We start from the raw sequence: 13,286 nt of genomic DNA, 5'->3' as shown, positions 1-13,286 counted from the left end.
GTCCTTGCACCAGCCCTTATTCTTTGCACTATCTGTGCCTGACCCAGTGCTCGACCACCTGGCTCTGCCATTTAAAAAAAATTTACTTGATAGGACAGAAATTAAGAGGGTTATGGGAAGGTAGAGGTGGTGGTGAACCCAGTTAAGCGCCCACAGTACAAAGCACAAGGACCCATGCAAGGATCTGGCTTTGAGCCTGCAGGTCTCTCTCCCTTTACATCTCCCTCTCCTCTCAGTTTCTGTGTTCTACCCAATAACAAAAATACAATAGAAGTGGGAGTTGGGTGGTGGTGCAGCAGGTTAAGCACATGTGGTGCAAAGCACAAGGACCAGTGGAAGGATCCCGGCTCAAGCCCCTGGCTCCGTTAGGGGAGTCGCTTCACAGGTGGTGAAGCAGGTCTGCAGGTGTCTGTCTCTCCCCATCTTCCCCTCCTCTCCATTTCTCTCTGTCCTATCCAACGACATCAGTAACAACAACAGTAAGAACTACAATAACACCACAACAAGGGCAACAAAAGGGAATAAATATTTTTAAAAAATACAATAAAAGGGAAAAATGGCCACCAGGAGCAATGGATTCATAGTGCTGGCCCAAGCCCCAGTGATAACCCTGGAGGAAAACCAAAAACAGAGACACCTGCAGTTCTGCCTCACCACTTGTGAAGCAGGCCCCCCGCAGGTGGGGAGTGGGGGCTTGAACCTGGGCCCTTGCACATGGTCAGGTGTACGCTTAGCAATATGCTATCAAGGGAAATGAACTCTTCCATCTGAGGGACATCTTTAAGAAAGGACCGTCTAGGACCGGATGGTGGTGCACCTGGTTGACGCACACATTACAGTGAGTGTGCAAGTACACAGGTCCAGAGCTTGGGGCCCACACACAGGGGGAAGCTTCACAAGCAGTGAAGCCCCGCTTTCTCTGATCCAGTAAAAAGTAAGATGCAGCTCACAGTGCATACCCAGCTGAATACACATTACCAGGTTTAAGGTCTCAGGTTCGTGCCCCTCCCCACCTAGAGGACACTTCAAGAGCACGTCTTTTTTTTTAATTTATTCATTCATGAGAATGATAGGAGAGAAAGAGCCAGACATCACTCTGGTACATGTGCTGCCAGGGATTGAACTTGGGACCCTATGGCTGAGAATCCAATGCACCACCTCCCGGATTTTCCTTTTTGTTGCCCTTATTTTTTTTAATTGTTGTTGTAGTTATTACTGTAGTTATTGATGTCATCACTGTTGGATAGGACAGAGAGAAATGGGAGAGAGGAGGGGAAGACAGAGAGGGGGAGAGAAAGACACCTGCAGACCTGCTTCACTGCCTGTGAAGTGACTCCCCTACAGGTGGGGAGCCGGGGGCTTGAACCTGGATCCTTACACCAGTCCTTGTGCTTCGCACCACATGTGCTTAACCCGCTGTGCTACTGTCCCTCAAGAGCATGTCTTTCTATCTTCCCTTCTCAATTTCTCAGTCTCATTTAAAAAAAAAAAAAGGGACTCGGGCGGTAGCGCAGCGGGTTAAGTGCAGGTGGTGCAAAGCGCAAGGACTAGTGTAAGGATTCTGGTTCGAGCCCCCAGCTCCCCACCTGCAGGGAGGTTGCTTCACAAGTGGTGAAGCAGGTTTGCAGGTGTCTCTCTTTCTCTCCCCCTCTTCTCTCCATTTCTGTCCTATACAACATCATGAATAACAATCGCTACAACAATAAAACAAGGGCAACAAAAAGGGAATATTTAAGAAAAAAATTAGCTGCCAGCAGTGGACTTGTAGGGCTAGCATGGAGTCCCAGTGATAACTCTGGTGGCAACAAACATAAAATATAAAAAAGCACTGTTTCTTCAGGCCAGCAGCAGGAAAGCCAGCACACCATCACCCTCATGGGCATCGCCTTCCCACTTGGGCGATAGAGGAGACACCCATGTCCCCACACCCTTGACTCTGAATGGGTTTGTGATAGGTGACCTGTAAGTTTCGCTATGACGGAGGATGCAGCCGCCTACTGGGGAAGCCGCCATGCCCAAGCTCAGCTAAGTTCCCTGCAACGATCACGCTCGCGAGAGCAGGGAGCGCCACCGTGGCTGATCAGGTTGCACCTTGGCTCACAGGTTCAGGCCCCCTGAGGCAGCACCGGAGAAGCGCCCCACTGAGATGTTCCCACATCCTGACTCTCAGAAGCTTCAAGGGGCTGCTGGCAGGGTGACCTGCTGTGCTCAGACAGCACCCAGAACACCCAGCACTATCTGGGAGAGATTCTGCATTGAACTGTTTTGTGTGTGTGTGTGTATGTGGGTGTTTAAAAAAAAGAATCTGAGTTACAATAATTAGAAGTGAACACTGCAAAGGAAAGGTGATTTAAAATCAAGATAACGAGGACTATGTTCACAGAAAGGGGCTATGACGTGGTGGTCAGCAGCGATACAGCGAGAATATGGGGGGAATCGGCAGTCGATTCCGAGGGAAAACTGGTGTCTTTCTGCTAAGTGGGGAATTCCACAGGTAGAGGCAAGGCTCTGGTTTAGTAAACGGAATGTCCCATGGCTGAAATAGCCGGCCCGTCCCCACTCCAAACACTGTGTGCACTCTTCATATCTTCAGTCACCTACCTTTCCCTGAGGGAGCAGACAAGGCTGGTGTGGGACGTGTGGACAGGCTCCAGAGGGAGGGGGTGTGTCTGCAGCGTGAGGGCAGCAGAGGGGACAGTCAGGCAGCAAGCAACCATACCTATGTTCACGCCCCATGTTTACTGCCTTTCCCGCTACAGAAGCAGCCACGGCACTGCTGTCTCCACTCCACACCCAGGGTGCTCACGGGCCTGGGGTGTCTCCTCGGTGCCCAGAGCGCAGGTGACGCAGGCAGCATGAGGCTCACTTGGACAGAAGACCACCGGGCTTTATTTAAGTTCTCTTTATTTTCCTCCACACTGGCAAAAGTTCCGAGGGAGCTTAAAGTTTTGTAAACATTGTAACTATCCCTCTGCCCCACCCCCACTTCTGAATTTACAAAGCAAAGGAGAGCGGGAGCCTCGTTTTTAGTGGCCCCCACTTCCTCATGCTATTTGATCCAAAAACTATATACAAATTTGTAGCAGTCTCTGTATAGTTATTGTACATGGGGACATGGGGGGGGGGGATAGGGAGAATGGGGATCAAAAGAATAGAAAGAGAAACCAAATGTAATCGTCCAAAACCAAACGACTCTCAGAGCAACTGCAGCCTTCCTCAGGCAGCGGCGGAGGGAGAGGTGCCGCCTCCATGGGGACGGACGGTCCAGTGGCTGCAGACCAGAGTGTGACTGGCATTCCGGGTGGTGGTGTGGGGGTGTTGGCGGGAAAAGCGTCTCTTTTATAAACAGGGCTCGCACACAGCTGTGTCGGACGTGCAGGGGGCACGAGGAGGCTTCGCTCACGCTCTCCTGCTAGTGGTTTTCGTGGACGCAGGTCCTAGAGATGGCCAGGTTCTGTATGCTCTCTCTACAGAAAGGGCGAGCAACATGCCATTCCACAACCTTTCAGCACAACTTTTATGGGGCCACAGCAAGACACACACGCAATATGAGGAACCAGCTGAAATTCTGGGCTTTTATCAGAAGCGAAAGTTTATCCCTATCCAAAATGAAATTATACAAATTCATACATATGGTAAAGATCCTAGCTGCCTCTTAAACGAGACAAATTTTCAGCAGAAAGGCCCAAAACAAACTGGTTCTAGTCCTCAGAAGTAAAAATATTTATGGGAAAAAACAATCAGTTTTTGTAAGAAAGAAAAATTGAGAGTCAAGTCCCTCTCCCAGGCCATAGGGTTTTCGGTGTCCAGGCCAGTTGGAGCACAGTACAGGAGAGGTCACTATCTACTGAGGAAAACGAATGCTTTCTTCGAAAGCGCGCTCAGCAAGGAAAGGTACGGGGTGTGTGACTTCAAGCCAATGCAATCTCCACTCCAGCCCATGTGGGGCCTCCCAGGTGCAACCCTGAAGCTAGCAGCCGTCAGACTGGGAGGGCTGGCTGTCCACCAGACACTCAGGCCAGTCTGTGGTGCTGGTGGACAATGCCTGCCACCATGAGCTCTTCATGATTGCACCAGTCAGCCCCTTTGCCCTTGGTGGGGAGGAGGGGGGATGAGAGGAGAAGAGGAGGGAGAAAGAAATCCAGAAGGAAAAGTGAGTGACAGAAGAAGGTGAATTGCTATGGGCAGATGCTAACATACTTTCAGGGGGACAGAGGATGAAATCCTGGCACAGTGAACACGCGGTGCCCATGGCAGCTCGTCGGGGAGGAAGCCCAACGGACACCCTGAAACGCAGGGTCCAGTCGGTCCACTTAGCTATGATTTGAGGTGCTCGCCGACAAAACGGTCTAAGGATCTTGGACACAAAGGGCTAGAAGAAAAGGCCTGAGATGATCGGGTCCGTGACTTGCTGCAGGGCGACAGAGGAAGTGGGTGAGTGAGTGTTGTGTCCAGAGGTGGAGTATCCATGGTCAGCAGAGAGGAGGAAGCCAGTCCCCTGGCTGGTGCTCAGTAGTCATCCAAAGTCTCGATTTCACCCATATTGAGTCGCTCCGATGAGGCATTGACAGAAAAACCTGCAGGAAAACCCAGCAGTGAGTGACCCCACACAGACACGAGGCTCCAGTGCCCTGGGCTGAAGGGTCTCTGCTTTCTAACCACGGTTTAGGGATTTGAATGGACGGGGAAAGGCAAAGGCCAGGCAAGTCTCCTCCTCCTTCCAAGAAGAGATTTCTCCCCCACGGCCTCCCCTTTCTTTCTTAGAGCTCTGATGTAAAGCGATTGGGAAGGGGTGGTGAGGGGTATGGGAAGCAGCAGCACTACTTTTGGAGGGCTGAGAACCACTGCCTTCAAGAATCCTAAGAGGAGGCCAGTGGAGTCAGTTTGGCCTGTGAATTTCTCCAGAATCACTGCCGGGAGGAGGCGGTGACACTCCTTCACTCTCCCTCATAACCTAGAACTTGAAGACACTGAAGGACAGACAGTGAGGGGTCCCTTTGCACCCACCTTCTGTGAGGACCTCCACTGGAGCCTGTCCCGCCAGACCCTAGACAGCACCTGAGCCACCCTGGGACCCTGGGAGTTTTGTCCCAATGTGAATGTGTGCGTGCGCTACAGCCAGGCCAGATGAGGTGAGACGTTCACGGGGGATAAAGGGATAGCAGAATCAGACACACCAAGCACTGGGGTGACATCTGGCTGATTCTGAATCCTCAGAATGAAGGAATGGCTCAACTGGGAGAGCACTGGACTTTCCTGCAGGAGGTTCCTGGGTCCATCCTGGGCACTACATGTAACCAACAGGCGGCTCTCTTTACCTCATTTAAAACTCTTACATAAAAGTACTTAAACAAAAAAAACAACACAAAACAAAGCTTCAGCCCCACCCCAAAGGAAGGGAAGAAAGCAGGCAGGCAGGCAGGCAGGCAGGCAGGCAGGCAGGCAGGCAGGCAAAAAGACCCCAGGATCACTCAGATGGCAGAGAGACAACACAAAGATCAGAGCATCTGACTTGGCTACTAGTAAGGAGGCCGCCAGTGGCGTGGCAGGGCCACTCTCCCCATTCTCAGCATCCAAGGCAGCTCGGTGACAAGCCTCAATACACTCCCTTTCTCAACTGAAACCCAAGCAGTGTGTTTTAGAGAGCGCGGTCGCCTGGAGCCGCCGAAGGCAGCAAGCAGTCCTCGCAACCAGCCTGCTTGCTTCCATGTGTGCAGGCTCTCCGCAGACTCCATCAGCAGAGACGGACAGTGCATTGACAGAACCTCTTCAGAATGAGCGAGCGACTCAAAAGGCTTTCAATCCATTCTACATTCAATTCCAAGCGCCCCAGCTGCTGTTTGAATATCACGAAGTGAACAGCATTGCTCTCCAGTCTAAAAGCAGTTCTGTTAATATTGAGTTTTCTGCCCTCACCTTTTTGTTCGTTAATGCTCAAAATTTCAAATGAAAACACATTTTAAATGTGCCAATATTAAACAAGAATGTCTTAACATAACAAAAATAGGCTAATTATATTATATTCTTGACTCAAAAACGATCATGACTCGAAAAAACAAGCAGGCCTATTTATTAACCAGAGAAGCTGCGGTACAAGCTGCCTACGAGGCCCGAGGCTGGGGGAGGCCAGGCCTCCAGCCCAAGCCCAGCCCAAGCCCAGCCTCTCTCCCAGTCCAGCTCCCACAACCCACAAGACCTTTTTCCTGAACAAGCATGAAAGGCTCAGTGTGCACAGCTGAAAGTAACGGTCTAATGATCCCAGCAAGACACCTGGAGGCCAAGCAGGCTGTGAAATGAGCTGTACTCTCAACCCCACCTGTACCTCAACAGAGGAAATATGACCAAAAAAAAAAAAGTCAAAACCAACAAAAATAAAAACGCAAGGAGATCATGTGCACACAGATTTCAGAGCCAGGGCTTCGTGTGTGCTAGTCCACTACTCCGGGTCTCTTCACTCAGGCCCCATGAGGAAGGGACATCGCTGTGCCAGAGCTCCCTGTGGGACTACACACAGGATCTGTCTCTCCAGCTCTTGTTTCCCTGACTTACACGCCATTCAGGTGTGGCTGGGCTCCGTGTGCCGGTTTGTTCTACTGGGCCCTCTGAAAAGTCATGGTGTACTTTTGCGTAGAAAAGCACAGAACAAAAGACTTTCAGGCTCAGGGCTCCAAAGTCCCAGGTTCAATCCCCAGCACCACCATAACCCAGAGCTGAGCTGTGTGTGTGTGTGCACGCGAATCTTTCATTAAAAGTAAATAAAAACATTAAAAGAGAGAGAAAGAAAAGACAAACAGAATAGATATGCCATGACTTTTCCCAACCATCCAAGAGACACGAATTTCTATAAGGGGCTGCTATTTTTCCCAGAATACCTTCCTCAGACTGGATCAAATGAGAACTAGTTTTCCCATTTTATGCACCTGGGAACCTGTGACTGATGGGTTATTTAGCATTTATTTTCTACCTGTAAATCAGTAAGATATGCACATGTCAAGAAAGAAGGAATCAATGACTAGCCAAAGGGCAGGAATCACTGGCTTGTCAGCAAAGTTATGACATTTTTGCAGGCTCAATAGGAACTATCAGAGGGGAGTTTCTTGCCTTTTTGTGCCACCAGGGTTATGGCAGGGGCTTGTGTGCCCACAAGATGATTCCATCATTTCTGATGGTTTGTGTGTGTGTGTGTGTGTGTGTGTGTGTTTTCCCTTCCCCCTTTTCTCAGAGAGAAATGGAGAGGGAGAGGGGAGGGAGGGAAGAGAAAGACACGCAGCGCTGCTCCACTGCTGGAGGCGCGGACTGGGGGTTTATCATCCTCGTGAGTGATGCCGGGCGTGCTCCACATCACCTGGTCCTGAGCAGACAATTTCACCCTCTGTTCAAGTTGAGAGTGAGTCCCATCAATATCTGAATAGTTTTACTTCCTTAAAAATCTTCCTTCCCTTATAGGAGCTATAATTAAATTCTCCCTAGAATGGCAAATCCTTAGCTCTAAAGGTAGATTTTAAGGTTTTTTTCCCCCCCTCTTACCTCTATAATAAAATACCAAAGGCTTTATCTCATTTAAAAGCACCTTTTCCTTAAGTCTAGCCCAGCTCTCAAGTGCCACAGCGAAAGAGCAAGGGATTTTTAGCTAAAACCTACAACCAGACTCAAGCAAAACTTTTTAGTCTGCATTCGTCTATTTCTGTCCAAAGCCAGGCAAAATTGTGGGTTGTTCTATCCCTAAAAAAAAAAAAAAAAATTCAGGACAGGAATAAACAGAACTCCACCTGCTTCCCTTTGTTTGCAGACACCAACTCACAGAGCGAGCTTCCCAGAGAGCCTTCTGTGTTCCCATGGACACGTTTCTTCCTTTGAAGAAAGGCTGCGCCCTCCCAGAGGCAGAGGAGGACCCAGCTTCTGCCCTCAGCTCACCCCCACACCACTCCTCTTCCAGGGCTAGCGCCTGAGGCGACGGCAACCTCCTGTGCTGCCGCAGCAACCTTCCATGCTGGCCACGTCCCGACATTTCCACCTGGTCTACACCATCTTGGCCAATATTATCATTCCACTGCAGACAGCAGGGCTTTATCTTTCTAACAGTCAACTTTCACTTCATCACTCTTGTAAGGTTGTCTGGCTAGTTTAAGAAAGATACAGCTTCTCAGATCTACAGGTGATGCTTCTTACTCCCTAACCTTCCAGCCTCTTTAAGTCCCGATTCAGGTGTCACTTTGTGTGAAGACACTGGCCCTTGACGGCATACAAGAATAGCTACTCCCCTAGTTCCCCAACTGCAGGGGAGTTGCTTCACAGGTGTTGAAGCAGGTCTGCAAGTGTCTATCTTTCTATCCCCCTCTCTCTCCATTTCTTTCTGTCCTATTTAACAACAACAACATCAATAACAACAATAACAACTACAACAACAATGAAAAACAACAAGGGCAACAAAAGGGAAAAATAGTAAAAGAAAAGAATAGCTACTGAAAGTGTGGCGCCAATGCCAAGCAGCTGTGAGATTGGGGAAAGCTCTGAATCAGGGGGAGGAACCCCTTTTTCTTGCCCATGGCCCTCTGGATATTTATGAAATCATTCCCAGGCCATATAAAACTATGTACTTGAGAGCTAGCACTTAATATCACTATGACAAAGGTTCTTGGATTGATTAAATTTTTTAAATTTACTTATTTCCTTTTGTTGCCCTTGTTTTATTGTTGTAGTTATTATTATTATTGTTGTTATTGATGTCGTCATTGTTGGATAGGACAGACAGAAATGGAGAGAGAAGGGGAGAGAGAGATAGACACCTACAGACCTGCTTTACTGCTTGTGAAGCGACTCCCCTGCAGGTGGGGAGGCGGTGGCTGGAACAGGGATCCTTATGCCGGTCCTTGTGCTCTATGGGCCTTGTGCTCTGCACCACCTGCGCTACTGCCCGACTCCCAGATTGAATTTTGAGTCCTGCCTACATGGAGAGTCCAGGGCCAGGTCAAATGACTCTAGAGCTGCAGCCAGACACCCAGGGAGAGTCCAGGGCCAGGTCAAATGACTCTAGAGCTGCAGCCAGACACCCCATCCCTGCTCCAGAGCCTCCAGGCCTCGGCTCACTGTCCAAGTAAAACCTCTGAGCAGCATACGTCTTGCACAGCAATACAGATCGTGGTTTCTCTAGGAAAAGCTGACTGACGGGGTTTAGGCTCCGCTTCATGCACTCAGCACTCAACACAATCATTACTATCTCCCACTAGCAATGTTTCCCAAGGAAACTGGAAAGTCATCAGGGAAGTTCATACAAAATATGAACCAAGACTAAAGCTGAAAGTGCCAAGCAATACAAATCTTTACTCTTCTTATCCCTCATGGCACTGAGATGCTCAGTGGATGCTATTTAAGATTTATTTATTTATTTATGAGGAAGAGATAGAGAGAATGTAAGTCTGGTATATTTGATGTTGGGAATCAAATTTAAGACCTGTGAGAGTCCCACAACCCTCCACCCGATGGCGTTACCGCCTGAGCTGGTTAAATGCTATTTATTTTGAACTGGTTCAAAAGTTTTTTGTCTAAGAGATATTCCCTGTCCGACAAAGCAGCACTTCCCCCGTCAGGAGAGGCGATGGCACAGCACTCATATGTGGCAAGTGCTGTGACCCCCCCAACACCAGCTGGGACCCGAGGGCTTGTGCTCACCTAGTAAACTGGGATCTGCTCGGACCATCTTCTGCTTTTTCTTCTTCTTGCCACTTTGTACAGATTCAAAACTGGATTGTTGGTTGTTGCTTTGATTGGTCTGAAATACTGAATGGAGTGCGCTATGGCTCATCCCCCACACAGAGTCCTGTGAAACAAGACGGCATCACTGAAGTTACTCTGTGGGCGGACGCTTGCCCCACCCCATGGAGGTGACTCATGTTCCCTCAGCCTAGCAAGTTGGAGTCTACAGCCTTCTTTTTGATGACAAGCCAAAAGGAGTCCAGGAGGCACCACTTTGACTGCATTTCCCTGATTCGGGAGGGTCTCTGTACCATACACTAGACTAGGAAGCTAGACACAGATAGCAGCAGGCTGATGAGACTGCTCGTCTGGGGATGGCGCCTGCTTTGTCATGTACACGTCTGCGTCCAGTCCCCACTCACTGGGGGAAGCTTTGGTGCAGTGGTGTCTCTCCTCTCCCTCTGTCTCTATCTGGAGAAGTTGATGGCGAAACACACACACACAAACATACGCACATGCACGCGCGCGCACACATGCGCGCACATACACAAACACACACGCCTCAGCAGGTCCTTGGTTACTGCTAAGTTGGCCACTGTTTCACTGTAATATTGGAGGGGTGGGGGGAGAAGAAGGAGCCCATTCGAGCCCCCACACCTATGGACATCTAATCTTTGACAAAGGGGCCCAGACTATTATATGGGGGAAGCAGAGTCTCTTCAACAAATGGTGCTGGAAACAATGGGTTGAAACATGCAGAAGAATGAAACTGAATCACTGTATTTCACCAAATACAAAAGTAAATTCCAAGTGGATCAAGGACTTGGATGTTAGACCAGAAACTATCAGATACTTAGAGGAAAATATTGGCAGAACTTTTTTCCGCATAAATTTTAAAGACATTTTCAATGAAACGAATCCAATTACAAGGAAGACTAAGGCAAGTATAAACCTATGGGACTACATCAAATTAAAAAGCTTCTTCACAGCAAAAGAAACCACTACCCAAATCAAGAGACCCCTCACAGAATGGGAGAAGATCTTTACATGCCATACATCAGATAAGAGTTTAATAACCAACATATATAAAGAGCTTGCCAGACTCAACAAGACAACAAATAACCCCATCCAAAAATGGGGGGAGGACTTGGACAGAATATTCACCACAGAAGAGATCCAAAAGGCCGAGAAACACATGAAAAAATGCTCCAAGTCTCTGATTGTCAGAGAAATGCAAATCAAGACAACAATGAGATATCACTTCACTCCTGTGAGAATGTCACACATCAGAAAAGGTAACAGCAGCAAATGCTGGAGAGGGTGTGGGGTCAAAGGAACCCTCCTGCACTGCTGGTGGGAATGTCAATTGGTCCAACCTCTGTGGAGAACAGTTTGGAGAACTCTCAGAAGGCTAGAAATGGACCTACCCTATGACCCTGCGATTCCCCTCCTGGGGATATATCCTAAGGAACCCAAAACAGCCATCCAAAAAGATCTGTGTACACATATGTTCTTGGCAGCACAATTTGTAATAGCCAAAACCTGGAAGCAACCCAGGTGTCCAACAACAGATGAGTGGCTGAGCAAGTTGTGGTATATATACACAATGGAATACTACTCAGCTGTAAAAAATGGTGACTTCACCGTTTTCAGCCGATCTTGGATGGACCTTGAAAAAATCATGTTGAGTGAAATAAGTCAGAAACAGAAGGATGAATACGGGATGATCTCACTCTCAGGCCGAAGTTGAAAAACAAGATTAGAAAAGAAAACACAAGTCGAACCTGAAATGGAATTGGAGTATTACACCAAAGTAAAAGACTCTGGGGTGGGTGGGTGGGTGGGGAGAATACAGGTCCATGAAAAATGATGAATGAAATAGTGGGGGTTGTATTGTTAAATGGGAATCTGGGGAATGTTATGCATGTAAAAAAAAAAAAAAAAAGAAGTAGAAACGCAAAGCAGAAATTGACTGAGTTTGGAGTATGGCACCAAAATAAGAAAGCAGAAGTACACTAGAGTTTGCAGTGAGTACCTCCCTAATACTTCCTCTCCACTTTTCCAAGCTTTGGGTCCATGATTGCTCAACAATTTGTTTGGCTTTGTATGTTAACTCTCTTTTCAGTCACCAGGTTCCAGGTGTCATCAGGATGCCAGCCAGACTTCCCTGGATTGAAGACCCCACCAATGTGTCCTGGAGCTCAGCTTCCCCAGAGACCCACCCTACTAGGGAAAGAGAGAGGCAGACTGGGAGTATGGACCGACCAGTCAACGCCCATGTTCAGCGGGGAAGCAATTACAGAAGCCAGACCTTCTACCTTCTGCAACCCACAATGACCCTGGGTCCATGCTCCCAGAGGGATATGAGAATGGGAAAGCTATCGGGGGAGGGGGTGGGATATGGAGATTGGGCAGTGGGAATTGTGTGGGGTTGTACCCCTCCTACCCTATGGTTTTGTTAATTAATCCTTTCTTAAATAAAAAAAAAAAAAAAAAAAAGAAGGAGCCCATTCTTGGCTACAATCCCTGACTGCAGCCTATTCTTCCTCCCCTAGTCTCCTCTGGAGACCTCAGAGCTCATCCTAGAGAGATAACATGTAGTGTCCTCAAATGTCCCAATCACCCATAACCTTGAACTAGAATAAGAGAATTGGGGGGTTGAGAAATTAACGAAATAATTAATGAATTAATTGTTTAATATCAAAGGTTTCTGAGGTCTTTATTTATAAGTTTGGCCACCAGAAGTCCATAGTAGGGACTGGACTTCATCTTACTTATACCTAAAGCAGAAGATCCTCATGACCTCTGGACCCCAGAATTGTGAGCACAGGCTGTAAACCAGCTGGTAGCATGCTACAAAACCAAATTAATGTCATATACGTTATTCCCATCAGCAATCATAGATGTGATCTGGGTCCAAAATATTATTCCAAGCTTTCCAGGAAGTTAAATACGAAATTATCTACTGACCAGCCACATTTGTTGCTTTTTTTCCCTCCCCTTCTTCTGAACCAGGGCCTCATACATGCTCCAGTCCACTGCTCTCAGGGTTAACTATTTTTCAGTTTTTATCGGTGCCATTTATTGTGCGCTCCCAGGTGACACTGGGGCTTGAATTGAAGCCTTCTGCGTAGTAACGCACATGGGCTACCAGATGCACTACCTTACAGAGCAGTTCACTGTGTCTGTGTACATGTGGAGCTGGGCCTCACACGTATGAGATTTTACCATGCTGGGTAGAGACAGAAAGGAGAGACATGGCAGCTGGGACCCTTCTCCAGTGCCAACCATACTGTCCATCTGGCCACTGGCCAGGCTCATTCCTGGGCCACATGTATGGCAACGGTGCATATCTTACCTACAGCACTTTCCCTCCAGCCCCAGAAAAATTAATGTTTATGTGGAGTCCAGCCAATGAGTTAGCTGAAAGCATGGAGGGGGTAAGGAGGGAAGGGCAGAGGGCGCGGAAGGGGAGGAAGTCTATGTACCCTTGTTCCCGCTACCTGGTCTGCAAGCAAGCCGATGGCCACATCACAGACGTCAGTCTCTGCGCCACACAGTGACTTCTCTCCACTCCCTTCAGGTATCTTCTA

At 48.3% G+C, this 13,286-nt stretch overlaps 1 protein-coding gene across 4 annotated transcripts in view; it reads right to left on the bottom strand.

The window, feature by feature from the left end:
* Positions 1-2,866: 2,866 nt before the first annotated feature.
* Positions 2,867-13,286, bottom strand: part of GIGYF2 (GRB10 interacting GYF protein 2) — a 127,873-nt gene continuing 117,453 nt past the window's right edge. For all 4 annotated transcript variants that reach the window (XM_016186882.2, XM_060193783.1, XM_016186879.2 and 1 more), the window contains 2 exons: positions 9,670-9,817; positions 2,867-4,577 (listed from right to left, as the gene is read on the bottom strand). In XM_016186882.2, coding sequence (XP_016042368.1) covers positions 4,510-4,577; positions 9,670-9,817 — 216 coding nt within the window. In that variant the 3' untranslated portion in view covers positions 2,867-4,509. The remainder of the gene's footprint in view (positions 4,578-9,669; positions 9,818-13,286) is intronic.

The sequence above is a fragment of the Erinaceus europaeus genome, chromosome 7 (genome assembly GCF_950295315.1).
Source record: "Erinaceus europaeus chromosome 7, mEriEur2.1, whole genome shotgun sequence".
NCBI lineage: Eukaryota > Metazoa > Chordata > Mammalia > Eulipotyphla > Erinaceidae > Erinaceus > Erinaceus europaeus.
This window is presented reverse-complemented; position numbering and strand designations above follow the sequence as displayed.